At 54.9% G+C, this 25,748-nt stretch overlaps 11 protein-coding genes across 11 annotated transcripts; 5 read left to right on the top strand and 6 right to left on the bottom strand.

Annotated features, from left to right (window-relative positions):
- Positions 1-211: 211 nt before the first annotated feature.
- Positions 212-1,568, top strand: LY79DRAFT_156023 (uncharacterized protein). The gene is made up of 4 exons (XM_060551105.1): positions 212-612; positions 669-749; positions 874-958; positions 1,191-1,568. The coding sequence occupies exons 1-4, from the start codon at positions 462-464 to the stop codon at positions 1,354-1,356; spliced, it is 483 nt and encodes a 160-aa protein (XP_060415596.1). The 5' UTR covers positions 212-461; the 3' UTR covers positions 1,357-1,568.
- A 571-nt stretch (positions 1,569-2,139) lies between these two features.
- On the bottom strand, positions 2,140-4,824 carry LY79DRAFT_668687 (uncharacterized protein; the record flags this gene model as incomplete). Its single annotated transcript, XM_060563559.1, has 2 exons — positions 2,140-3,737; positions 4,047-4,824. The coding sequence occupies 2 exons, from the start codon at positions 4,822-4,824 to the stop codon at positions 2,140-2,142; spliced, it is 2,376 nt and encodes a 791-aa protein (XP_060415595.1).
- Positions 4,825-5,676: 852 nt separating this feature from the next.
- LY79DRAFT_512792 (pyrimidine 5'-nucleotidase) lies at positions 5,677-6,563 on the top strand (the record flags this gene model as incomplete). The annotated part of the gene is made up of 4 exons (XM_060554415.1): positions 5,677-5,735; positions 5,796-5,824; positions 5,877-6,338; positions 6,394-6,563. The coding sequence occupies 4 exons, from the start codon at positions 5,677-5,679 to the stop codon at positions 6,561-6,563; spliced, it is 720 nt and encodes a 239-aa protein (XP_060415594.1).
- Positions 6,564-6,677: 114 nt separating this feature from the next.
- Positions 6,678-7,442, bottom strand: LY79DRAFT_549668 (RNA polymerase II transcription mediator). The gene is made up of 3 exons (XM_060557493.1): positions 7,338-7,442; positions 7,168-7,282; positions 6,678-7,093 (listed from the first exon to the last, which is right to left on the bottom strand). The coding sequence occupies exons 1-3, from the start codon at positions 7,377-7,379 to the stop codon at positions 6,834-6,836; spliced, it is 417 nt and encodes a 138-aa protein (XP_060415593.1). The 5' UTR covers positions 7,380-7,442; the 3' UTR covers positions 6,678-6,833.
- Positions 7,443-7,650: 208 nt separating this feature from the next.
- LY79DRAFT_549667 (uncharacterized protein) lies at positions 7,651-8,772 on the top strand. Its single transcript, XM_060557492.1, has one exon. The coding sequence runs from the start codon at positions 7,771-7,773 to the stop codon at positions 8,515-8,517; it is 747 nt and encodes a 248-aa protein (XP_060415592.1). The 5' UTR covers positions 7,651-7,770; the 3' UTR covers positions 8,518-8,772.
- Positions 8,773-9,297: 525 nt separating this feature from the next.
- LY79DRAFT_549665 (Cullin family protein) lies at positions 9,298-12,594 on the bottom strand. The gene is made up of 7 exons (XM_060557491.1): positions 12,453-12,594; positions 12,088-12,327; positions 11,949-12,018; positions 11,853-11,869; positions 11,714-11,799; positions 9,764-11,649; positions 9,298-9,711 (listed from the first exon to the last, which is right to left on the bottom strand). The coding sequence occupies exons 2-7, from the start codon at positions 12,156-12,158 to the stop codon at positions 9,523-9,525; spliced, it is 2,319 nt and encodes a 772-aa protein (XP_060415591.1). The 5' UTR covers positions 12,159-12,327; positions 12,453-12,594; the 3' UTR covers positions 9,298-9,522.
- Positions 12,595-13,972: 1,378 nt separating this feature from the next.
- LY79DRAFT_512713 (uncharacterized protein) lies at positions 13,973-15,184 on the bottom strand (the record flags this gene model as incomplete). The annotated part of the gene is made up of 2 exons (XM_060554405.1): positions 13,973-14,973; positions 15,061-15,184. The coding sequence occupies 2 exons, from the start codon at positions 15,182-15,184 to the stop codon at positions 13,973-13,975; spliced, it is 1,125 nt and encodes a 374-aa protein (XP_060415590.1).
- Positions 15,185-16,949: 1,765 nt separating this feature from the next.
- LY79DRAFT_512619 (mitochondrial K+-H+ exchange-related-domain-containing protein) lies at positions 16,950-17,917 on the top strand (the record flags this gene model as incomplete). Its single annotated transcript, XM_060554389.1, has 2 exons — positions 16,950-17,386; positions 17,449-17,917. The coding sequence occupies 2 exons, from the start codon at positions 16,950-16,952 to the stop codon at positions 17,915-17,917; spliced, it is 906 nt and encodes a 301-aa protein (XP_060415589.1).
- Positions 17,918-18,191: 274 nt separating this feature from the next.
- Positions 18,192-18,809, bottom strand: LY79DRAFT_668680 (uncharacterized protein; the record flags this gene model as incomplete). The annotated part of the gene is made up of 1 exon (XM_060563558.1): positions 18,192-18,809. The coding sequence occupies one exon, from the start codon at positions 18,807-18,809 to the stop codon at positions 18,192-18,194; it is 618 nt and encodes a 205-aa protein (XP_060415588.1).
- Positions 18,810-20,452: 1,643 nt separating this feature from the next.
- On the top strand, positions 20,453-21,135 carry LY79DRAFT_155597 (uncharacterized protein). The gene has a single exon (XM_060551103.1). It carries the CDS (start codon positions 20,557-20,559, stop codon positions 21,094-21,096), a length of 540 nt encoding a protein of 179 aa, XP_060415587.1. The 5' UTR covers positions 20,453-20,556; the 3' UTR covers positions 21,097-21,135.
- A 1,536-nt stretch (positions 21,136-22,671) lies between these two features.
- On the bottom strand, positions 22,672-24,733 carry LY79DRAFT_683936 (GATA zinc finger protein; the record flags this gene model as incomplete). Its single annotated transcript, XM_060564619.1, has 5 exons — positions 22,672-23,377; positions 23,449-23,690; positions 24,080-24,215; positions 24,410-24,445; positions 24,557-24,733. The coding sequence occupies 5 exons, from the start codon at positions 24,731-24,733 to the stop codon at positions 22,733-22,735; spliced, it is 1,236 nt and encodes a 411-aa protein (XP_060415586.1). The 3' UTR covers positions 22,672-22,732.
- Between the last annotated feature and the right edge of the window lie 1,015 nt (positions 24,734-25,748).

Raw genomic sequence — 25,748 nt, 5'->3', positions numbered from 1 at the left:
CTCGCGGGCCACAAAAAACTTGGTCTTGTCTTTGCTGTACAATTACGCGCCCTCGACACTCTCCCGAGACAAGGAAGATGCCGTGGAGTGAGTCGGCGCTTGGAAACAGGACAGCGCGTCAGCACGGCTCTGCTTGATCTGCAACCTTGAAAAAGTGACCGGACCGCCGTGCGTTGCGTTGCTCGCCAATTGCAACTGTGATCCACCGGTGAATCGACTTACAAAGGCGAATGGCAAACCTGTCCGGGTGTCCGGGTGTCAGGTGGTTTCTGCTGGCTCCCGACATTGATGCCAAACACCCGATACACGCCGACTACAAGCTCGGCGGAACCGCGTTGATGCAAACTGGCATTGGGTCCTTCCAACGCCGACAAGCAACGTGAACCCAGCCGATGTCGACCTAATACGCACTCTCTCGTCTTCTAGCCCGAGAAGAGGGTGTGTAGATCGATGATCCTGGAATGAACGTTTCAACCTCGAACTGGTCTTGCACGCTGCGGCACTCGGACCAAGGCCAAGACCAAATCAGGGTTGGGCCATACTGTATTGACTGGGTACGCACCCTTAGCAGTGATACTGACCGGCAAACCTTGTCTGACGAGTTGGCCTACGGTAAGGTGCGGGTACTCTGTAGTGAAAGTCGACAACTCTGACGCAGTTGGGAACAGTTAACTTTGCATACCGGATCCGCCGGAGCAGGAGTATTTCGAGCAACAGTCTATTCCGCTGTAAGGTGTACAAATACGGTAGTAGGTGTTCCTTCCTTTGCGTGTTCCCCTACGCCGATCAGGGCACACTAGGCACGTCTGATATTACTCCTATGTACATCGTATACGTATGGACGGCTTATAAAACTAACTCGTCTACTACGAGATGAAAACGACACATTGTGGGAGATCCGCTTCTCCTGTTTTATTGTCTTACCGAAGATAACAAACGCAGCAACGAAAAATTTCTCGTAAGACAAACCCACCCACCTTGCGAATATTCTCCTCATAGCTAGTGTATATCCCGTTCTTTTTTTCTTTTTTCTTCTTCTTCTCCCTACACTACGGACACAGTTGCCGCATCTTCCCTTTGCGAGCATGGATCTTCGCTCGTCTCCCGTTCGAGTCCACCCACACACGACCTGACATGAAGCGGAAAGTCCGACAGAAATTACGCGGGCGTGTCTGACAATCACTTCACAGAAACTTCACAGAATCCTCTTCGCCGTGCCTTGCGCTCCCCTTCCCTCCTTTCTTTCCCCCAGACCCCCAGCTCCTCTCTTCTACAAGCGACGATGTACTTACCCGCTGTGGTGAGGTGAACCAGCAAACCCGCCCGACTCCAAACCGACCTCTATTTTCTGCATAACTCCCCCCCCCCCCCTCCCCCTCTCCTCCCAAACCGCCCGGCTCCGCAGGCGGCCCCCCCTCCCACGGGGTAGTATCCCTCTCTCCCGTGAAGCTCGGAGCGGACAGACGCACCAAGGAAACTGTGCGAACAGATCCTCTCACGACATCCGTATTGAACGGACGGCGGCGGGCGCGCTTTGAGGCTCGAGTCCGTGCCCGGGGCTCTAAAGTCGACGGCGCGGATTTCCATTATCTTCTCCTGAACGTGAGCAAACTCAATCCCGTGTCGCGGCTCACGTTCCCCCCTCTACTTCTCTCTCTTTTTTTCTCTCTCTCTCTCCCTCTTTCTCTGACAAAGTCTGGGTGGGGCAAAGTTGGGTCACGGCACATATACACACACACACAACACCTTCTCGATTGACCGCACCATTTCCGCCTTTTGGATCGTGACTTTGTCCAGCAGTCCGTCACAACTTAGTTGCCTTCTGGTACACTTCATTAGGGTCGACTCTCCCACAAATGTACAGCTGAAATGCCTCACAATTGTCCGATTAAAAAACTTGCAGAATGCAATGTTGAGCCTGGCTACATCGTAGTCTTTGCCAGAGTTCTTGATTCAACACGCCTCGTATCCGAAACTCTGTCCCATCACAAACTTTTTCCTTACCCAAGCCTTCACAGATTCTATGCCCTAAACTCCGTCCGATGCCTTCACTTTTCCGAGTTTTGACAGGGTGTGAACTTTGCCTCAAATACCAACCTACTCCATGCCATGCCAGTGGGCCTACCATTCTCCCATTTGTCAATGGTACATCGGGCGCGGAGCCTCATCTGCATAGTAGACCTCCTGCGCGGCTACTCTAGGTCGTTCGATGTAGGACACCTCCGGCTCGGGACGAGCCGGAAGTGGCTGGCCGTAGTACTGCTGCTGCTCCATCGGTCGCACGCTGTACTCCCGGCGTATCACCTGAGGCTCCGATGGTCTAACGCTGTAGGACCGAGGGCCGGGCTGGATAACTTCCAGGCGGGCTTCGGGATGCATCGGCACCGAGGCGTAGTCCTGAATGGGCAGCTGTTCCGGCCTCACACTCTGTACTCTTCCGTATTCCCGCGGGAGCTCGTACCGCACTGTTTCTGCCGGTCGAGCTGTTGTTGCCCGCATCATGTATTCTCGCGGCGGTTCCTCAATAATTCTTCGCTGCTCCAATCCGCCTCTTGCCGGGATGTATTCTTCACCTGAGGGCACCATTGATCTGGCCGAGTATTCCCGATGCCTGTAGACGCGATGAGCATCCGATATGGCATACTCGGGCTGGGTGACGACTCTGCGTGGTGCTGCGTATATTGGCGAGGTTCGCTGATAGAGCACATCGTCGTCACGAGGGTCGGGACCGGGTCGTCTGGATTCGGCTCGGATGGGTGCCCTCTCGTAAATCATCTCGGGCTCGCCAGGCCGGAGCGGTGGCTGCGCGACCGACTGCCGAACGACGCTAACCGGCTCGTAGTATTGTCGGCCGGTGGCAGGATCAACCACGACTCTCGCAGGTGGTGCTTTAGGCGGTCCCATCAGCGGGGACGCTCTGTCTCTCATGACGGGAGAGCGAGATCTCGCACGATCTGCCATGGGACGAGCGCTCATACGCATTACTTCGTAGCCATCGCGATAATACCGCGCAGGCTCCCTACCGTAGCGATCGACACTGGCTGCCGGAGAAGTTGCGTATATCTCATTTGGAGCGGAGTGGACGGCATAGACACCCGGCGACTGCACTCGTCGGACATATTCAGCGCCATTCGGAACGCGCGGTTCCTCCACGTATTCCCTTCCATACCCATAGTCGCCAGATGTTACGGCTTGGCTCACCGGTCTTAGGCGATACTCTTGAGGCTCATACGCCGGCGCGGCACCCTCATCTCTATACGATCGAGAAAATTGACGGTCGGGCAGAGCGTAATGAGGATCCTCGTCGGCCTGTCTTCTCAGTCGTTTCTGTGGTCGGACAAAAGACGGTGCACTCATGGGGGATGGCGAACGCGGCTCTGGCTTGATGTAAGGCTCGTCTGGCGCTTGCCTCACTGACCTCTTGTTGCCCGCATTGTTGTTGGCGTTATTCTTCTTTTTCTTGCCCTTCCGTTTCTCACCATTCCGGCCCCCTTGCGGCGAGCTATCTGGGCTGGAAATAACATTGGGTTCATTGCGCAGTTGTGCAACTTGAGCGGTGGTTCCTTGGGGGATATTTATGTCCTGGGCATCGAATGCTGGACCTCTGGCTCTGGCCGTTGCTAGAAGCGAGACATGGGAAGGCTGGGGCGCCAATGGAGATATGTTCGAGGCGCGGACTTGGATCAGAGGCGAGGGTTGACGGGCAAGCATAGACTCCCTACGTTGCTGTTGACCTGCTGCAGGAACAGATCTATCAGCACTGTCGTCAAGATCCATAACGCCTGACTCGTCAGTTCGACTGGTATTTCCACTCCCACCTCCTGATGTAGACGCTCCCGTGTTATCGCCTCCCTCTGTCCTCTGCGTCGTTCCTACCGACGGGTATCGAGAGTATCCATGCGCGGCGTCGGCTCTGCCCGAAATCGGTAGTGTCTGGGATGGGGTGGAGTTCAAGGCTTGGCCCTGTGGCTGATGAGTAGCAGACGCATGGGATAGCGAAGAAGGGAGGCCAACTTGAGCCCCTTGATTTGCTTGTACTTGCGTACTGCCTTCGAGCGGCCTGTCGGCAGCGGGTAGCTTGCATGCCTGGGCAACAGCATCGGCGTCGTTACCTGCGCGCGAACTGTGAAGCGAGGAATCGGGCGAGTTGTGTTGGGAAGAATAATAAGAGTTCTCATCAAACGAGTCACTTGCAGCTGAAGTATTAGCAGCAACCAGAGGATTGGCAGACGAAGAAGGAGCAGCCTGGACCAGAGTCAGAGCCTTGGACAAGACGTCGGAGAGGTCAAAGTCGGCAAGAGGCTCCGATTGCGCCGAAGCCTTCATAGAGGCCCGACGTTGATCAACCTCATCACGCAGCGCCCGCTCAAGACGCTGCCTCTGGAGCTGGATCTCGGCCTTGATCAAGTCATCAGATTTCTGGAGGAAGATGGGATTGATCTCCGTCTTGCCAGCACTGACGAAGGGTCTTGCAGGCAAGTTCGCGTTAGCGGGGAGCGGGTTTCCCAGGCCAGGGAGAGACGCTTGTTGTTGCGTGTTGGACGCAATCGGCTGGATATTTCCAGATTGATGTCCCTGCACCGTGCTCCCTGTTGTTCCCTTTGCTGGAACAGAAGCATTTGAAGGCGGTGCTACTGCAGTGGTAGAGGCTTGTGGAGCCGACAGTTTTGGCACTTTGATCTTGGGATGCGACCCAGCAAGGATTGCGTCGCGAAAATGCACAATTCTCTCGTACTGCTGAATCTGGTGAGCCTCATCCTTGGACAAACCCAGCGACATCCCATTTGCCATTGACGGCATTGATGCAAGCTGGCTTTGAGCCATGGCGATGAGTAATCTGCGCCAAAAATCCTCTGCGATAGAGATTGGCAACCTTGAACCAAGAGCGCGCGAAAGAAAAGGAGAGAATACAGTCAGAAAACCCCCAATACCAGATATTGTGAAAGCCCACACCGTCTGATTGACAAGCAGTGTAGCAATCCTTTGAGAAGGGGGGGGGAGCTATTCCAGCAGTACGGTGGAAGACGAAGAAATGGAGGTTTGTGGGTGAGTGTGGTTAAGGAAAGAGACGGCGCGGTCATAGAGGTGCATGATTAACTGGTTTACCAATTTTTCTTACAGCGATATGCCCTAAGGGGGGCGCTTGCAATGCGATTACGTAGATTGTGGATATGGGCCGTGCACCTCGGGTTGGAGTGTTTTCGTCAGTCACTGCTGTCCTGTCTCATTAGTGCCAAGGTCCAATGTTCCTCGTCTGGCTGCAACAGCTCCCTGTAGCTTCTAATTGCCTCAAAGAGCAACGTGTAATTCCATCTTGTCGGCGTGAGTCAACAGATACAACCTAGGTACTGTGCAAAGCTTCCCAATCACCTCACAAAGCCTCAAACTGCATTTTTAAGTCAGCAGCAAGTATCTCTCTCTCTCTCTTTAGTTGTAGAAACTGGAGCAAAAGTGTCCTTAAATAACCCAGCTGGTTTCACTCGCTTCATGCCAGCCAGACTCCCACCTCGCGTATCCAGAAGCTTCTCTTCTACCATCCGACCTCTCGGGTTCTGTCGTTCATATACCACCAATCCATTTACTTCACTGCGCGCAGCTGAGCCTCTCAGACCTGGTTCGTTGCGGCATCCTTCCTTCCACAACAGATCAAGTCACTTTTATTCCTCAACACCAACCATGGATTCCAGCAAGCCTCATGCGAACGGGGTGCAAACTCCCAAGCCTGTGCTTTTCTTGTAAGTTGGTTATCACACGCCAGTATTTTGAGGATTAAAGAGCTTATGTGCTTGTTATAGTGACATCGATAATTGCTTGTACCCCAGAAGTGAGTTAATAAAACTTAGAACTCAAACCGTGTAGAAGCTAAACCCGGCCAGGCTCGAAAGTCCAAGATCACATGGCACAACTCATCGACGAGTATTTTGCGAAGCATCTTTCTCTCTCCTGGGAAGACGCAGTGAAGCTGCACAAGGAGTACTACACCAACTATGGTCTCGCCATCGAGGGTCTCGTGCGACACCACCAGATCGACCCTCTGGAGTACAACTCTAAGGTCGACGATGCGCTGCCCCTCGAGGACATCCTGAAACCCAACCCTGAACTGCGTCAACTTCTCGAGGATGTCGATAAAAGTAAATGCACAATGTGGCTACTGACAAATGCTTATGTCAACCACGCCAAGCGTGTCGTGAAGCTGTTGGGCATCGAGGACCTCTTCGACGGCCTGACCTTTTGCGACTATGGACAGCAGCCGCTGGTCTGTAAACCTGCCAAGGAAATGTTCCTGAGAGCCATGCGGGAAGCGGGCGTCGACAAGATGAAGGATTGCTACTTCGTTGGTATGCGACAATGACGACCATTCTTCAAAGATCTCTTCCCTGACTGATGTGTTAGATGACTCGTATCTGAACTGCCAGAAAGCCCAAAGCTATGGCTGGAACGTGGCACATCTGCTAGAGGAGGGCCTGCCTGTGCCGAGAACGCCGGCATCCGCGCATCAGATCCGGCACCTGAAAGAACTCCGAGACGTCTTCCCTCAATTTTTTAAGTCAAAGAACGCTTAGACTCTTGCAACTCACTATAAACAACGATTGAACGACCATGGTTGGACAGGATCAGGTGGTGTCGAGGTTAAAAACACCAATTGTAGAGGGAGCATAGAGCTGGATTAGACCCGTTGTCTTTTGTATTCTTTAAATTAGTTTTTCTCAGACCGGGTATCGCTCGAACTATAGATATCCGTAAACTTAACCCCCCGACCCTCTCAACGCCCAAAAACGCCGCGTGCGTAAATGTGCAAGTGCAAAACTCCTGAGTCCATGGTGCCGCTGGATTTACGGCCGCCTAATGCCCCTGATGACCCCGTCAAGCTTTGTCAGGATCTGGTCCTTCTCCTTGATCGCGTCCTGCCTTTGCGCCTCGGCGACCTTGAGCTCGTCCTCTAGTTCCTGGATATAGCGCTCCTGGTCGGCTTCACTGCTGTCCAATCCCGGTAGATTCGATATGAGGACCTCGATCTGCTGCTCCTTGATGATCAGGTCGCGCGCCAACTCGGCCAGGCCATCCTTGAACTCGTCGGGCGGGAGGGGGTCGACTGCGGTACGGAATGTCAGCGACTTGTGCAAAGGAACGCGCAGGGTCTCGAGAGATAGAGGGCGTCGTGCGTACCCTCCTTCTGTTCGGGGTCTTGTTTGACCTCTCTGATTTTATCATTGGGTCCTAGGAGCTCGAGATCGTGACGTCGGTGGACGAAGTGGAAGCTTGCAACGAACTGCTGGGCGAGCTAGAGACGATGTCAACTATTGTGTGCGCGGGAAAGGGAGAGCGTATCATCGTACCTGGTCCACAGCATCCTGCAATTGAGTGAGTCTATCGCCCATTGCGGTGCTGCTGAAGTTGTTCCCCCGTCAATATGTTTGTTTGAGTATGCGGTGACAGACAGACATGCAAGGCTGCAATTACGGGTGGCGGCTATGGTTTCGCGGGGCTAAATGCTACCCAGGTTCTGGTCCGGCGATCTGCCAAGGTACCTACCTAACTGTCTCAAGCTGCCAGGGTACTTGCTGCAGGTGCACTGGCCAGCTTCCACGCAGTGCCTGCCGGACGCGGTACGTACCCTCGCCTGCCGAACTCGACTTCAACTCATGTTAACGAGGTTTCGGCGCTTTCAATACTCATAAAGTACTTGCCTCCCTAACCTACCTGCACGATGATACATACCGACTGACCTTTTAGGTGCCTTTACTACTTGCACCATCGACTTCCCAGAGCATGTATGTTATACGACGCTTATTGCTCCGGCAACGGCCCCAACCATCACACCTCGTCATCCCCTTGCTTCACTCAACATTCATTTCAACTTGGCCATCACTAAGACAGGGTAAGAAAGTGCGCCCGGAACTACTCTACCCCGATCCTCCAACAACACACCACCGCGATCTCGCCTCTTTTCTCGCGTATGCGGAACGCACCGGTCTCGACGTTGCATCAACAGTCTACGTCGGAACCCGTTACGAGTACGTAGTATCTTCAACCCTCTCACAATACGGCATCCAGGCCGTCCGGGTCGGCGGAGCCTCGGACAATGGCATCGACCTCCTCGGTACATGGAACGTCCCCTCTCATAATCAACCTATAAAGGTCATTGTACAATGCAAAGGAGGCGCCCAGCGTGCCGGCCCCTCGTTAGTGCGGGAGCTGGAGGGTTCCTTTATCGGCGCTCCCGTCGGCTGGCGCGGTAGCGGCGTCGTTGCGCTCCTAGCCAGCGAGAAGACGGCGAGCAAGGGCGTCCGAGAGGCTTTGGGCCGGAGCCACTGGCCGATGGGCTTTGTCTCGTGTTCCAGTGACGGGGCTGTACGGCAGATGCTCTGGAACCAGCGGGCGGAGGAGGAGGGGCTGAGAGGACTAGGGGTTACCATGCGCCATGTTGAGGCTGGAAACGGCGAGTCGCAGATCGTCTTAACGTATAACGGCAAGCGAGTCCTCAGTGTTTCCAAAACGGAGGCGCTGGGTGTTTGACCATCGTACCAGAGGCGGACCATACATCATCGACCCGGATAAAGGACCTAAACTGTGTCATGGTGGGATGGCCATCGTACAATGTACGCTGCCGAGATATGTTGCGAAATAACTGGGACTGTTGCAGGCAAGGTCCCAGAGAGAAGTGCGCGTAGAAGGAACACTGATGAATTAAACCCATAAGCGAGTAGCTGCTATGTCCCCCATGTATTAACCTGTAGGATAATCAGATCCATGCATGGGATATCATTCACCACAGACAGTCCACAGTCTCGCCTCAAAACGCCCAACGGTTTGGTCAACGAAATTGACGACGACGTCTAAGATCAAGAGTGTCGGATTTGGCGAACTGTCTGATTTCTCTCCGAGCGCTTCTTGTAGGGCACAAGCAGAGTGTTGCAGGGAAACGCAGGGCATGTAAGACGAGATTATCGGTGCTAATTAGCCGGTCCTGCACAAGCAGACATGCGTCAAGGATATGGGCCTCCGACCAGACCTCGAAGATCCGAAATGCATGATCACATCCGGGTTCCCCTTCTATGTGCACACGACATCAGCCGTAGAGAAGAAGCAATGGGCATGTGTCTGTCTCACTGCATGGTCCGTACATGAAGGGGTGGTATGGAAATGACCCTCAAGTCCGCTACTGCCAAGACAAGAAATGTGCAAGCACGCCTTTTTTTGTTTCTTTCGTTTTTTTATTTGAGAACGATCAAGATGAACCTGCATGCAGCTTTCTAACCCCGTCCGCCTCCCAGCCAGCCGCCCCAGTCCCAAAGCAAAAATAAAGAAGAACCCCCCCCCCCCCAACGATTCACCAGTGTTCCTCCGTTCTGTTGTTGAGAACCTGCACATGCCCGATGTGTGCCCGTGTAAATCAAAATCAATGCCTGGTAGGATTGGGGGTGGTTTGTTTATGCAGTTTTGAGAGTTGTAATACATGAACACTCGAGAAAGGCAAGAGGGTATTTATTTCATTCTCCCGAGAGAAAAGCTCGCTCCCAATTATGCCAGGTAGCCAAGCTCGTCGTCCTCGAGCCTCTCCAAGTACTCCTTGTCGAGGAGAATCTCTATGCACTTCTTGATGTCCGAAACCTTTGGCACAAAGCGCGACCGAATCTGGTTGATGGTCTCGCTGACAAGCTGCGTGTGCTTCATCTTCTTTCTCGCTTTCATGATACGCACAATGGCAGACTAGTGGCTTGTTAGCACGGTGTGACGAAGTCAAGGGTACGAAATGGCATGCCTGCAGCAGGAGCTTGCGGTCCTCCTCGATCGTCTTGTTAGTCTCCACCTCTTCTTGCTTCGCCTCTTTGGCGCCACCAATGTTCAGGTTCACTCTGATTTTCTTGCTCTTGAAATCGTAGTTGAGTTGGAAGCTCTTGCCAGGCCCGGGCTTGCCATCAGGCGACATGATGAGAACCTTGGCCTTGAGCAAGATGGCCAACGCCTGGTCCAGAACCTCCGAGCTCAGCAGGGTCACGCCCGCGATGTCCTCATAGCTGTGCTTGTCCTTGTCGTTGAACATGAGAAGGATGGCCATTTGATAGGCAGACACCTGGAAGGTGTAGGGCGTCTTGCTGTTCTTGCAGTATCCCGCCTTGACCTCACCCTTACACAGTTGCCACAACCACGTCAACTTGCGGCCTTCGTGCCTGTTCTTGTAGAACCGAGTAAAGCGCTCGCAGTCTTCGTTGATCTCGGTCGGAGGGGTGAAGCTTGTGTTCGGCGCAGTCAGGGGCCAGAAACCGGTACCGAGGATGGAGTACTGGGAGTCGAGTGCGTTCTTGTTGATACCAAGACCGGCAACGTGCTCCTTGAAACTGACGTTGAGGTCCTTGGAAGTCTGCATGTCCTGGAACATTCTCTGGAGCTTATTCGTGTACTCGAAACCGCACGCCTCCTTGAGCTTGCTGATCATGCTGGTCTCCGCGTCGTCTGACGACGAGTTACTGTGCACCAGGCGACGGGCAAGCATGCGGGAGTAGAACTTCTGGAAGACGTCCTTGTCCTCGATGTACTTGAAGACGGTCATGATCTGTGTCAAGGTGTTCTCCAACTCGCCCTCCTCGATGCCGCTGCCGCTCTTCCTCAACAGTACGTCGGTGTATTTGGCCAGAAGCTCGGGCGACTTGTTGGATCCTGACTTGCAGACCTCGTTCCTGTTGATGAACTCTCGGCAGGCGTTGTCCAACGATCGGGTGAACTCGGCCTCGCCCTCGAACGCGCGGGTCACCAGGCCCGAGTACTGAGAGTGGATTTCCAGTAGCGCATCGACGTAAACCTTGGGCTCCAGCTTCTCGGCGTCGGACGCCACCTTCTCCACGGCGCTCAAGCCCGCCTTGCGGACATGGGTCTCGAATCGCTGCCTTAGGGGATCCAGGCCCTCGGGGATTCGCGAGAGTAGCTTGTACATCCTAGCCATATCCTCTTCTCTGTCGTTATCCAGGAGCACTTGGAACTCGTCTCTGAGCAGCGTCGAATGGTCGGCAATGAGGGCCTGGTTGCACGTCTTGCGCAGCGGGTTGATAATATCAGCGTGCAAGTACATGCGCACTCGCTCCTCCTCTTCCTCCAGCCGTGTCTCTGCCTTCTTCATGTATTCGACAACACTGTTCTCGGCAACAAACTGCTTCGATTCGTTTTGGTAGTACTCCTTGGTGGCGGCCAGGAAGGGGCGCTCGAAGTGGAAACGATAGACGTCGAGAGTCGACTTGGTGGGGTCGGCGTCGTCGAGACCGAGGGAGACGAAGGAGTCAACAACCTGCTTGATCTGGCCGTACTCAATAGTCTCGCCATTGCGCTGCTTCTCGACCAACTTCAGAACGGCTTCCATAACCTTGGTGGAAACCTGTTCAAAAAGCACCCGGCGCCACTGCACAAGATGGAGAGTATACACGTCGTAGATGTTCTTCTTGCCTTCGTCCATCTCGCGCTTAACCCAATGGCGGTTGAGATACCGAAAGAGGTGATGGATGTATTTGGCGGCGATCGTGTATCGGTTCCATTCTTTGATGTAGAAGGTCAGCAGCGCCTCGTCGGTGTGCGTTTTGGACTGTTGGACGAGCCCCTCGAGGTGTAGCTTGAGATAGTCGATGAGTTTGTTGTAAAGCTCCTCTCCGAGAAGATGAGCTATCCGAGTAGATCAGCGTGTCAGCGCTACACGATGGTAGAAAGGGGTCATAATCCAGCTCACCTCCTCTGTGGTTGCCGGACCCGATGCTTCCCTGAGGAACTGACAACCCAACGGCTTTTTGGGAGGTGCAGAAGTTGTGGACGGCACTAGAGACACTGTTAGAAGGGTTATTTGCAGCGGTCAGTCGGGAAGGGCGTACGTATAGACTCCCATGTACTGCAGCAAACGACGGTCAGCACTTCTCATCGGATCAAAATAGGGAGGAGGCGATGCGGCGCGGGGTGACGTGACTTACGATCTGCATGTCGATACCACGCTCAAGATCCAGCATGATGCGCTGGATGCCGGCCTCCAAGTACTTCCATCTGTATTCGGTCAGCGCGGGGGTGTCGACCAACGGTGGTGCCATCGCGAGGCCTCGGAGGTCCACTCACGTGGCTCCAATGTCTTCCCGGTTAGGAACCGGAGGCATTTGGGTAGCGGGCGCCATCTTGGCAGTTGACATGATCCGAGGATTTCGAGTCGAGTGCGCGGTCGGCAGAGGAAATCAGCGAGGCCGTCGTGGCCGTCGTGGTGGGGGAGGGGGCGATAGGGTGTTGGTTCGGGGGGGGCGACTTGTCGTGGGGGAAGCGGGGAGAACCAGCCGCGAAAGATGACGGATTCAGAAGAGTCGCCTGCAGATGGGGAGAGATAATGAGTATATGTGGCTTCGGTCCTGCTCTGCTTATGGCCAGAAGGATAAAGAGTCAGGATGGATGGGTTCGGGAAGAGAAGGGATATGTGTGTTTGCGGCACAGACCTCGACGGCTCCAGAAATCGACGTCGAAGTGAGAAAGGTGGAAAGGCGAGGAGGTCGTGGTCGCAAGGGTCGGAAGGAGGGAGAGGCTGCCCGACGGGGGACGGAGGTACCGTAACCTACAGCTGATGGAAGGGAAGGAACGCGGCGGCGGCCTTTTGTCTGAGTCAGAACGGAAGACGAAGGAAATCGTCAAATGGCGCCGTGGAAGGGAAAGCAAAAGGAAAAGAAGAGGACGGGTTCTAGCCCAAACGCAGAGCCAAGCCGAGGACGCGATCAGGCAGACACGACGAGGGGAAGGTTATAAAGATTGCTTGGGTAATGGGGTTCGCTTTGCTGGGCGAGGGTGTGTGAGAGGTGCGTATGGAGGCGTCCGGTGGTGGAGGGAGGTCTGAAGAAGGCCAGCCCGGCCCACACTCGGCAGCGAGACCAGATCACTGACACCTACGGGCCACAGGGAACTCAGTCACAGCGCCAGTGGTAGTGGTGGAGCCTCTCCGTCATGCTGAGTGGTGGTGTCTGAACCACACACGGCTAGACTAGGCTAGGGGGCCTAGGTGCCTAGAACTGGGACAGACTGGCTGCTGGAGGGAAGAAAGTGGAGCAGGCGTCCTGGAAGCGTCTAGCGCAGGGAACTGCCGTCTTCCACCGCCCTTCACTTCCGTCTTTGGCAATCTGCAAAAGGAAAGGCGTGTTTTGACATTGTCGTGCTTAATTAATTGCTGCTTGGGCCAGGGGGGTGGACGACTTGCAAGGTCGGCGATGGGGTTAATCAGCCTTATGATATACTATGTACCTTGTCTACCTTGTTTGATGCAGTTGGTCCTCTCTTTGTCTACTCTTGGGACACTCTTCTATCATTATGTTCCACTTCGCATTCTCGACAAAGTACAATGACCAGAAGGCGCCATTTCTCCCTGTATTCCTCAAAGGCGTCTCATCTGTGAAATAGGTACCTGTCCTGGCCGTCATTTTCCTCCAATAACCAACGGGTGACTGACAATAGCATTCTTCACTTGCATGTGTTGTATAAGACCGAATATCTACAAAAGTACTTTCAGCCTGTCACTTGTCTCCTCACCCAGGCCGCTTTGGAGTACCTAGCTAGCTTAATGACCTTCCCTTCCATTCCCTAGCAACGTTGTCCTTGTCTTCCAAGGCTCAAGTCAATGCCGCTCTCACCGGGTTTCAAACAGGAGTCAGTGTTGTTTATCCAAGATACCCCAGGCTCTTTGATATAAAGAGTAAGACTATGTATTATTATGTATGTAGGGGTTCTATCTTGAGGGGCTCATTAACATAGTTCATACCGAGTGCACAAAGCAACCGGCCAAAGGCTTCAATTCACAACCGCAGATCGTGCAAGCGGGAACAGCAAGACTTGACCATACAGCCAGTAGACATTCATGATTAACAAAGGAGGAAGCAACCGCGATGACCGACCCACGCTCCAGCTATAGTACAGGCTTCTAATATACACCGGGTATAACCAACGAAAACAAGACTGAGACGGGACACCCAAACTACATGTGATCGTGAGAGCTCTCATCCTCTCCACCTCCAAGTCGCTGAACCGTGCGGAAAATGTTGACCATGAAGTTCATGGTCCACGCCAGCAGGCCGGCCAGCATAAAAGCCGCCAACGCCTGGCTGAGCTGCCTAACCTGGCCTGCTTCGACGTTGTGGAAAACGAGGGATTCGAATGCAAGGGATGTGCTGGCTGATTTAAAAATGATGAAGAAGAGGTCCAGCAGGATGAGGGCAATCTTCTGGACAGCGGGTCGGAGGCCCAACGGCTTGCCCGTGTACTCATCCCACAGCATGTAGCCTATGTATGGCAGTGCGAATGTGTCGACGGCGACGGCGACTATGCTTTGCGCGCGTTCCGGGCTAGTGTTGCTCTTGGCATCTTCATGCCGGTAGATGCGCGCCGCGATGGCCAGTGCCACGATGGACGTGAGCATGACGGTGAGGCGGAAGACCAGGGGTACAAGGTAATGTCGCAAGATAAGAGACCACATCCTCTGCCACATGGTCTTGGAGCGCTTCTGTTTCGACGATGCCTTCTCCAAATCTCGATGGACGGTTTCGTCGTGTCGTTTGTTGAAGCCGGGCTGCAGCTTATCCAGCACCTCGACATCTACAACCTCCGACTCTTCGCCTTCCATATGCCCGTAGGCCGACGACTGGAGAAAGTCCTTCCATGCTGCTGTTGGACCTTGGGTCGCGGGCCTGTGTGCCGAGACGATGACGGGTTCTGCGGTTCGCAAGTGGTCCCATTTCCTGCCATGCAATGCGCCCCTTCCTCGGAAGACATCTGTAAGCTTAGCCTTGGTCCTCGGGCGGGCGTTTTCCAAAATAGGATCACCGGTCCAGTCGACATAACCGTCTTTTGATACGCGGCGGTCGGGTTCGTTGGGAGAATGATTGTGCTGAGGTGGAACGGCTCGAGGCAGGGGCGATAGTAGCTGAAGCTGGTCCTCTGTTGGTGCTCCGTATCGAGTTTCGTATGAGTCGATCCAGGCTATATCACGTTGGAATGGTCAGCGGCGGCTCCCCTTTCAAAGGGTTGTGACCATTTTGATGTGGGTGGGCCAGGATTCAATCTTACGAGGGAGTGATCGTGGCCCTCTTAGTCGCGGGGCACCTGCTTCGATCGCGGTACTGCTTGTGCCAACCGATGCTCTGAAATCCGGTGAGCCAGAACTGCCGGGCAGATGGCTGGATGTGCTCATCGCAGTCGCGACCGCGGTTGAAGCAGAAAGATGCGGGTTATGTCGATGCGGACAGTGACCGAGGGCGTCGTGGGTTCAATGCTTTCTCAATGGCGCAGGAGAAGGCTCGCATATTAATATGCACTCCGCCTTTCGGCCGAAGCTACAGGATAGGATGTATGTGCTATCGATACCAGCGCGTGTGGTGATTTGGTATTGTGCACGTATGTATGGTCGAAGGCGGTACACTGGTAAGAGGATTGAAGGAAAGGGCGACGACGAAGGAGCGAGAGAAGCGAAAGAAGGCCGGGTTTTGGTCTGGAAAGCAAGGGAGAACTACAAAAGCAGGATGATGCAAAGGAAAGGTGACAGTAAGGGCCAGGGAGGTGGGCGCGCGTGACGGGAGATGGTCAGCAATCGTTGGGTGCCCTCTCAACGGCGGCGGAGGCAGAGGCGGCGGCGGCTGTGTTGGATGTGCGTGTGTGTGTCTCGTGGAGATGGACTGAGCTAGCGCTGCTGGCTGGTCGTCTATTCCTTGGCTCCGTCGTGTGAACGTCGTTGGCGTCGTCCAGCTGCTATGAATACACATACACAACGAAGACGCGAGAGAGAGATAGACAGATGGAGAAGACGATCGATACGACACTCCGACTGTCCCACAGTTGAATCGGTGACGGCACCTTTAGCCCGGGCGTTCTAGCAAACCGGGAAACCTTGCAGAAAGACTGCAGCACCCGTCGCAGCGCAACACGGACAGGCAGCTGGTAAAGAAGAAGACTAAGCGAGGGAGAGCTGCGGAACGAGAGGAAGGAAGGATATCCAATGGAGCGTGCCCTGGGCGGCAGAATGCGGCAGCACTGGAGCAACCCTGTGGGCCGTGGACGGATACATCAGACGTCGAGTACCCACTGCTACCTACCTAGGTATCTAGGTAGGTACCAACATACTCCGTACGATGCGAGGGAAGGAAATGTACCACCTGTTTTTTAAGCGAGTTCTGAGGGCCAATTTGCGCAAGCGCAGGTTGAGACCCGCCGGGGAGAAAAAAAGATGTGGAAAAGAAAAACCCCCATAGACAAGGTAGAGGAGCACACGTCCTGTGGACCCGATCACACGCTTTGGGACAGTTAAAGCCTCCCCTGGCTCGCCATTTCTTCCCCTATTGCGTAGCCTGACTGGGGGATCCCCAACTTGTCGCAACGCGACCATTCTTAAGCTCTGAGGGGCATCCCTCCAGGTATCGTCCTAACAATGGACCGCGAAGCGAACCTAGTACACCACTTAAAACGCGACAACAGCCTATGACGCCCGCCTGCGTCACTGCCGCTTGTGGTCCCAGGCTCAATCCAGGAAGCTTGACCCAGAAGCTAAGATGCACGACAGGGGGGCTGGTTTGGCGTGCTAGCAAAGGGCCGGGAGGCTCAGAGCTTCCAAACGCAGACTCCACGACACACGTCAAAATTGCCTCCTGCTAAAGGACAAGGACCGTGAGGCCGCCCAGCATCGTGTCGCTTCCCCACGACTTATCGCCCCCTCCCCTCACTCGACCAAGTATACATAGAACACCGTCATGCGAGTCGCGACGAGTTGAATTACTCTGACCGTGAGCCAAAACGCACACTCCCCCCACCCTCCCCCACTGCGTCCTATCGCAATCACCGCGGGGCTCAACCGTCGCATCTCCTCGACCAACCGACCGGACGGCCGCTGCCGACAACTGACCGCTCCTCTCTGTTTCTCTTTTCTACCATTTCATCATCACTCGGGCTGTGCCGTGGTGTCCACTATGCGTCTCTACCTACTCCCGCTCACCACGAGCCGGACTCTGCTCTACGCGCAGCGCCTCAACGTTGCGACTAACAGCCAGCAAGGCTTGGCGGACAAGGTTGGCAAGAAGGCCGCAAAGCTGTGGGCCGGCTGGGAAGCCAGGGAGAGCGGCTGGCAGAAGAAGGTCGTCAACTACGGCAATTACGCCCTCCGTCGGATCCCCTACGAGGAATGGGGCCTGAAGTCGGTCCCGCCCATCTCGGCGCGTCGCAAGGACGACGAGCTCAAGGGCAACGAGAAGATTGAGCTGGTCTTCCCGGACAAGGTGATCCCCACGGGGAAGGCGGAGCAGGTCGTTAGGACACTGGCGACGGAACGGGATGCGCTGCACAAGAAGAAGCTTATATGGTGCTTGATTGGCATGCCCATATCGGCGCCCTTCGCGCTCGTACCGGTGTAAGTGATAGGGACTTTTTCTTCATTAAAAGGAACTTTTTGCTGACATTACGCTCCGCTAGGATTCCTAACCTGCCCTTCTTCTACCTAGCCTATAGAGCTTGGTCGCATTGGCGCGCTCTCGAGGGAGGCAAGCACCTTCGATTCCTCGTTGATAACAAACTCCTGGCCCTGTCCCCATCGAAGCTGCTGGACGACATTTATACGCCGTTGATCCCCAAAAACATGACCCAGACGCCGTCGGAACCAGCTCTGGGCCAAAGCAAACCTCTGCAGGGAAACACGGAAAACGCAGAGGATGAGGCGATCCTGCTTTCACAGGCCAATGGCCAGCGTATCGCCAAAGTGCTGGACGTGCCCGAGTTGGCCGTCGAGATCGAACGGGCTATTTGGCAGGTGAACCATGCCAAGCAGGCCGATCAAGAAGAAGTTACGGACGATGCCGCCAAGCAAGCCGCGAAGCAAGTCAACGCCGAACCCCCGAAAGACAAAAGAAACCCCGCTGCTCCGTCCGATAACGAGAAAAGATAGCCTCGCTTCGCCGAGGCTTCCCAGAACCGCTAAGACGGTTTGTAATATTTGCTCTACAGATGAGAACTTGTTCGACATGATATATGGGCGACGATCGAGAGCCGCTCCGAATAGACTCCTCTCTTTCCCCCCTTCTTTTGGGGGGGGGGGGGGGGGGGGGGAGGGGTTACTGCCAGAAAGATTCCCCGCTCCGATTAATGAATGGCGAAATCGTGGGTTTGTTCGATTAGTTGAAAAAAGATAGACGGAGAGACTGGCGGTTTTGCAGGCACCTCTATGGCGTCTCAGTGGCCGGGTAGATGTGGAAGCCGTTGGCTCGAAGCACCGGCAGACACCCGCAGATACACATTAGTCCGAATGCCAACACAACGCGGCGTGCCGTATCTTTGGAGAATGGCCTGGGAACGAATGATGACCACTGCAGTGAGCCCTCGTCTGCATCGCCGGCATCGAACTCGTCGGCCTCGCAGAAGAAGTCATACTCTTCACCGTCGTGCTCCTTCCAATGTGCAGCGCGGATGTGTACTTGGGGATGCTGCTTCTCTGCCTGCTTGTTTTTGTTGTTGTTATCGTCGGAGGTGGCGGTGGTGGTGGGGGGAGCGTTCCCCCTCGCTGCGGCGTCTTGACGGTCGCACTCGGCGATGATGTCGAGGATTTCCTCGCGGGTGTATATTGTGCTCTCGCGCGTCAGAGCCTCCGACTTCCAGGCCATGGCGGCCTTGTGACGGAGCAGCCTCTGGGTCGGGCTCACGTCCCCACGGCTCTGCTGGCGTCTCTTTTCACGCAGTCTCTGGTACCGCTGCGGCGCGATGGCGTGGACTTGCGGATTTAGAGGAGAGGGAACGAGGGGGCTGTAGCCGGCCCGGCTCTGCAGCGTCGACAACTGAAGCATCTTTGGTTCCGATATCGTTGCAGCGGTTCCAAAATGCGGTTATGACGATGGGCCGGTTTAGAGAAGGTGAGTCTCTTTTGCTGGTATTGAACGAAAGGGAATGCGCCGCTCTGGGGAGAGAGGGATGCGGACGATTAACTGGCTCCGGTCCTCGACATGGTGCGATGTAAATGAGGGATCGGGAGCTGCTCGGAGGAAAGGGCGGAAACCGAAACGAGATGGGCGCCTTTTGCTGTCTTGTCAACACAAGAAGGAGGTGAGGGTAAAGACCGCGTGTGGAGATAGGAAGGTATGGGCGAGCGTGGGAGGAGGTATGTAGCTGAACCAGTCTGGAATGTCTTTGGAGGGCAACCCAAGAGGGATAGACACGGACGTTCCTCCCTGGTGTCAGTCAGACCAGATCTGTAAGCTGTAATGTTCCACACGCACGCACGCACAGCAGACACACTACATACACAAACACTGGCAAACTAGCAAACAGATAAACAGGCAAGTAGGAACTGGTGGGAAGGGGGGCGGCGGGTGAGAGAAACAATCTTTGAAAAGCAAAAGATTACGGATAGTAACAGTGCGTGTGGGTGGAGGAACGAGCGGGCGGGTGTGCGGTTGATATGGGATCATGCCGCCATGCTGGACGGATATACATGACAGCTTCTTGTTCTTGTTCTCCTCTCTCTCGCTATCTCTCTCTTTCTCTCTCGTATCCTGTATGTCCAAGGGTGCCACCACCTCGCCTTCCCCCGATTCCCTCCGTGAGCCGTGGCCCAAAAGGTGAGAAGTAACTTGCCTAAAGCGTCCGCTCGGGCACGGCGGACCAACCCAACTGTCCAATGACACGGCGAGCGGAGGAGAGCCGAGGGGGAAGTGTGGAGGGCTAAGGGGAACTGAACAATAACGTAAAGCGCGCCAGAGGGGTGCCAGTGCAGCTACCAGCTCGCCCTCTTGTTTTTTTCTTTTCCTTGTCTTCTTCCCCCTCCACCCGCTTCCCCCTCCTTCTATCTACCCTTTCGCAAAGCAAGGCAAGGTACTTGAATGTCTCTGCGAAAAGTGTTGGCGTGGAGAACCCCTCCGCCCGTCGGTGATGGGATTCGATTGGGTCGAGTTGGTTTCGATTCGAGAGCGATACCTATGTTGAACCTCTGGCGTCCAGCATCCTTCTCCGCCCGTTTCCCCATGTTATGGGTTTCCAACTTTTACCCGCCGCGGATCCTCCCTGGCGTTAATTACACGGGCCGCGTCCGCGCGAAGGAAGACCCTTTGCACGCCTTTTAGCATGGAGCGCCAGCGCCACTACCATCACCGCAGGGAGACTGTTGGGGGATTGCGGGAGACTGGTGAGCCGTGTGGATGGTGTGCTTTTCGCCATCGCGGAGTAATTCACAGGACCAGGTGTCCCGTCATCCTGTCGAGCTCGGACAGAGAAATATACCTAGGTAGACAGGCAAATAGGGAACGTACCTGGGATCTGCCTACCTGGTACCTACCTGCCTACCTAACTGGCAACATTGGTGAGGGAGGAACGAAAACAGATCTCCGGTGAGCTGAACTGGAATCCGTGATAATCTGTCGCCCGGCCCACCCCTGCCCGAACTTTCGGAACGAGGCGCACTGCATTCCCCTTCCCCGTCTTCCCACTCTTCTCGTCCGTCTCCTCCGAGGGGAAGAAAAAGGGAGTGCGAAAACCGTTCTTTCCTGGGGGGGACAGCTGGGGATAGTTTGCCTCTCTCGTCACCAGAAAGTCGCCACGATGCAGAGTCTTCCGTTTTCGATTTCCCCTTTGGGGAAGGAGGGGGAGGGGATATGGGTTGTGTACTTTGCTACGCCTCACGATCGACAATCCCAATGTTGTTGTTTTCTTGGCAAGCGCACTGAGCACTGGCGGTGCCTCATTAGACACGGTCGGTCGTCTGGGTCATTTTGCCATGTGGAATTTTGCAAGGTGGGACGTGAGACACCAGAGGTTGTTTACTTCCACCTCTTGGTCGTCTGCTCGTCGATAGGACGAAAAAAAAAAGTCTTTTCTTTTTTCTCGTTCACGGTGCTGATGAGAAAGTGCCTTATCTATCCCATCCGCCGTACCCACCTCCTTCTCCCTTCGTATGCAGTGCGCGTACGCACCTCGAGGAACATCAGATTTCTGCATTGCCCATCTGACCAAACCGCTCCATCCCTGTCTTATCTAGGGCGATGGGGTTCGGCTAGGGAGATGAATGAAGAAGAGTCGGGGATTGTGGCCTTGGGGGCAGAAGAGAAGATAGTCCGAGAGCCAGGGGAGAGGGGGAGCTGAGAAGATCACTCGCTATAAAGTTCCGCCATGGCGCATGCTATATATGCACACTATCTATCCCGTTGTGAAAGTAACTAATTAGTTCATGTTGAGCCTCAATGCTTTTTTCCCCCCCTCTCTTTGCTTCTTCGTGTGAGGGGTCCTCAACCGTGTACCCGTGCGATCGCCAGAGGAACCGCCAAATACGTACCTCCGTATCGAAACCCCGCGCCCGCGCGCGTGTGCGATAAGAGAACATCGTCTGGGGGGACGGGCGCCGACGGTTTCTCCCATGCAGTGGAGAGCGGGTTTTCTCTCCAGCATCCTACCCGAGGTGGGCATCCTTGTCTACCCCTCCCTTCCCCCGTTCCCTCCCCGGCAGCGTTCCTATCCTGCCGTTCATGAACTTGTATGCGTTGGATTGGAGCAATCTGCCCTTGTCGCGGCCGACACGCCTGGCCCCCACGGTTCTGCTGGTTTTTAATTTAATCTTTTCCCCAACTTAGAGAGAGATATAGATAGTCATCCGTGCCTAGGTACCTAGGTAACCTTTTCGTGGGAGCGGCCTGCAATGTGGGCTTCCAACAGCAAATCGTCCGCGGTCCCTCCGTCGTCCCCACTGGAGCTTCCCGGGTACGGGTGCCGTCCGTCTCTCGTATCTTGCCTAACCCCGGCGCCGGAGCGGGGCGGTCGGCGACAGGGGGGCGCTGATATATAGGACCGAGGCTGGGAACCTTGATCTTCCTTTTTTCTTTTTTCCACTGTCAGCCCTCGCAGGGCAATTCATACAAGCGCATGCCGAGACCGTTGAGGGTTGCAGCAATCTAGTTGGTCTGTATCTACTCAAGGCCCACGTGTCAACTATGTGTTGCTGGTTCCCTCCGACAAAGATCCAACGCCCAGAGAGCGTCGATAACGAGAGAGAGAAGGAGGGGGCGTGCCTAGGGCCGAAATGCAGTATTATATGGCCGTTCTTCAGCATCTGCAATCACAGAAATCGGAAACACAAAATCCTTGTCATCAACGGCTTCAGGCCTTTGTTTTTCGGTTGCGAAGAAGAAGAAAATGAATAGACTTTTGAGTATCCCATATGCCAAGGGGGATTGCCCTCGAACAGCGCCCTATGTACTCCATCGCAAAGGGTTTCGGTCCCTCAAATCCTCATCAATAGTTTTTTTTTTGTGGTTATCGCCGGTGGTCATGACCACCGGCCCCACCTCTCATCAGACCCCTTTCTACTCTCCTGTATTAAGATCATCTTCCCTCTTGGGTCCAAGTCCAAGAGGGGCCGCAACGCCTGTCTGTCCCTCTAACAATCAAACCTTCCATAGCCCAGGTCCCTCGCAAGGTCCAGGACGCGACATGGGCGTGACTGCCTATGGGGAGAAAGCAAAAAACCAGGGAAACACGCAGCATTATAGGTATAAACGTGATAAAGTCTGCAACACTTGTCAAGTCCTTTTTGTGTTTTCAGGGGGAAAGTCGATGGAATGCGCGTATGCTCGGTCCAGAAATGGGAAAGGAGGGGGAAATTGACCGATGTTGGTGATACAAGGGCCCCGAGGCGGTTTTTGTTCCTCGAGTCATGAGCGCATGAGCAGCCAGTATCCGGGCCGCCAAAGTAATATCGCGATTCTTGCGGATTATCGTCAACGCATCATGTGGTGGACTGAGGCGTGGAGACTTCGGATTCGCCGACCATCTCCACCTTGAGCTTCTTTGCTACGCGACCCGAGTCTGACATATCGAGGGCCTCCTTGAGCTCCAGCTCCAGCTCGTCGAGACGACGTTTGAGGTTGTTTTCTCTGCGGTGGCTCTCTTCCAGCTGCTTCTTGCTCGTCTCGAGCTGCATGCGCAACTGAGCCTCGGCCTTGCCGCTGATTTCCTGCCCACGTCTTGCGCTTGCCTCGTCTTGTTCCATCTGGCTCAGCCGGCCACGGAAGAGTTCGTTGATCAACTCCAGCTCGCTCACGCGGGTCTTGAGGGCCGAGTTGGTCGCGATGAGCTGTTCATGGGTCTGGGGAACGTCGAGATGGCGGTCACCGTTCAGGGGGGAGCCAGCACGGTTGTCGGAGAACCCTTGCAGGCCTGCCTGAAGCTGCGCGTCGTCCATGCCCTGGAATACGGGGAGGCTGGGATTGTACAGAGAGGGGGTTACGGTCCGAGACACAGGGGATTCGCCGTCCGCGTTGCCGTTCGTAGATTTCTGGGAGGGTCGTCGTTGGGCGGAGCCAGGATTCTGCCCGTGTAGGTCAAGGCCGTTGGGGTCGGTCGCGCCGGTGAAGTTGTGGCCATGCTGCTGCTGCTCTCGAACGCTGCGTTAGCTAACTACAACCTGCCACCGAAAGCGAGGTCTGAAGGCGCATGACAAACCTTCTTCTTCGAGGCCATGCCGGGGCGCATCGTCTTGACGCGATTCCGAGACTTGATGACATCGGTCTTAAGAGAAATCGGTCTAGGGCGCCCGTGGAGACGCAGAAACAGACCACACGCATTGCAAAGAACCGTCCCGTATTCATCGCGACGCCATAAAGGCGTAGTCGAGGTTTGGCAGTTTTGACATGTTGGCTGTGTAGAGTCGCGATCGTTAGCGCCACTGGCCATCATTGTGATGTCTTCCGAAACAAAAGTCCCGAACCCGTTAAAGAAGAATGAGGGGAATAACAGGGAACCCCTCTGGAGGTCCGCGAAGCAGTTTGATAGTATGGGGAACGCAAAAAACAATGCTGACGGCTTTGCGCGAATGCTGCTGGTGGTGCGGGATTGATGCGGGATTGATGAGGGAAGCAAGAAATATTCTGATAATCGCCGGTCGAGCGTAATCTTATCTTCTCGCCCCGCTTTTCCCCACTGGCGACAGGGTTGGAGATAACGGAAGGCAGACCAGCCACTAATAGGCTCGCGCGATAAGGGGAATTACAACTGTCATGTGTGCTTGGGGTGTGTTCTAAGGCGTTCCTAGGATTGGCTCGCCAGGGGAACGATAGGAACGGAACCGACATACCGTGGTGGAACCTCCGCCAGAGGCGTACGTCGGAGTCGGCGCGGGGGCAGGCGCAGACGCTGGCGCGGGAGCGGGCGCTGGCGCTGGAGCGTGTGTCGGTGTGGATGCGGCGGGAGCAGTCGCGGGAATCGCTTCTCTGTGTGGATCATATATCAGTCCTTATCCCTCCACTCTTTTTTGTGATAACAGAAAGACGCCGAGTTGGCGCGCAGTCATTAGGATTGCGTAACAACGCCGGTGAGAGATGCGCATGCTGCGCAAGTGCATCCATCAAGACCGCTCCGTAGGTGACGATTGCGCGGGCGAAGAAAGCGCGACGGTTTGAGCAACACCTCGAGTCGGCTTCAGCCAACGGACCACCTTTCGCTTGTACGACGTTGAAGAAGCAAAACATAAAGGGAACAGAGGGGTGGGAGAATAGGGAACGCATCAAGGGTGACCGGAGCCTGCCTAACAAATCCTCCATCATTTATCAACGTACCGCATCTGGGGCGAACTGGTCGCGGAATTGGCCTGAGCGAGTGCCGAAATGCCCGGCAACTGGGGCAAAGACGCGGATGCGGACTCGGAGGTCGAGGTCGAACTAGGTCGGGAGATGGGCTCGATGTTGGTCTGTGGCAACGCCAGGTTGGCTAGGGCAGTGGCTTCTTCCATGACGGATCGGAAGGAGGGTAGGTCGTGGTCTGCGAGTCTGTCCAAGGCCGAAGCAGGCGCAGGATCTTGAATGACGGCCACGATGGCGGTTGCGGCGGATTCGTCGCGGAGGATAGTCGGGTTTTCGTGGGAAGATGGGTGAGCTGGCGAGGTGCTGCCCTTGTAGTGTTTGGGTGGGCGGTCGCGTAAAGTCCAAGTTTTCCGCAGCGAGAAGATTCACGTGCTGGCTCGAGGTACCCGTCCGGTGTTGATGTTTGGCCAATGCGAGGTTCCGGGAGACGAAGTGGGCAGTCGGGGGAGGCCGGTGGGTGGACGGACGAGGGAGGACTGACTGGTGAGGAAGAGAAAAAAAAATTGATGCGGCAAGGCACGCAGAAGGCGCGACTAGGTAGGTAGGTTGGTAGGCAAGGAAGGTGTCGACTTGATCGCAAGGCAGGTACGGTCCCTCCAATGTCAGTGGAGTTATGCGGATGCCGAAAGTTCAAAGTTTGATGCGAAGTTACAATGAGGTCTTAGACATTGGAATGAGTGGTCCTTGGGAAGAGTGAAAGGAGAGAGAGAGAATGGACGATTTCAATCCCGTATCCCCCCCTAATCGTCAACAATTTGCTACGCGATAACTGTCGATTTGATCGGACCTATCAAGTGCGACTGTCTAGTGGTCGTTCTGGGGGGCACCCGCTGCAACTCGTAACTGAAAGCGGGCCATGATTGGCCCGCCTACTGAAGTCAGCCTTACAGCACGAGCAGCTGTGCGCTGGGTCAACAAACTGAAAAGAGTTTTCGCTGTCGCAACGTACCGTCATAAGGGGGGCAGCGTCAGATGCCCCTTGTATCCGTCCAGATATTTGTGAATCTATCTGTACCTGCCTACCTGGGTATTGCAGGTGGCGATACTTTCCCGACCCTTCCCGCATCGGAGCATCGTACGTAGTATAGGACTTGCTGGCTTACCGCATCTGGCCGCGAAATCAGTTTATTTAGCGCCAATGTCTATTTGAAATGTCGACGTCGC

Source organism: Colletotrichum navitas (assembly GCF_030913465.1).
Source record: "Colletotrichum navitas strain CBS 125086 chromosome Unknown LY79scaffold_20, whole genome shotgun sequence".
Lineage (NCBI taxonomy): Eukaryota > Fungi > Ascomycota > Sordariomycetes > Glomerellales > Glomerellaceae > Colletotrichum > Colletotrichum navitas.
This window is presented reverse-complemented; position numbering and strand designations above follow the sequence as displayed.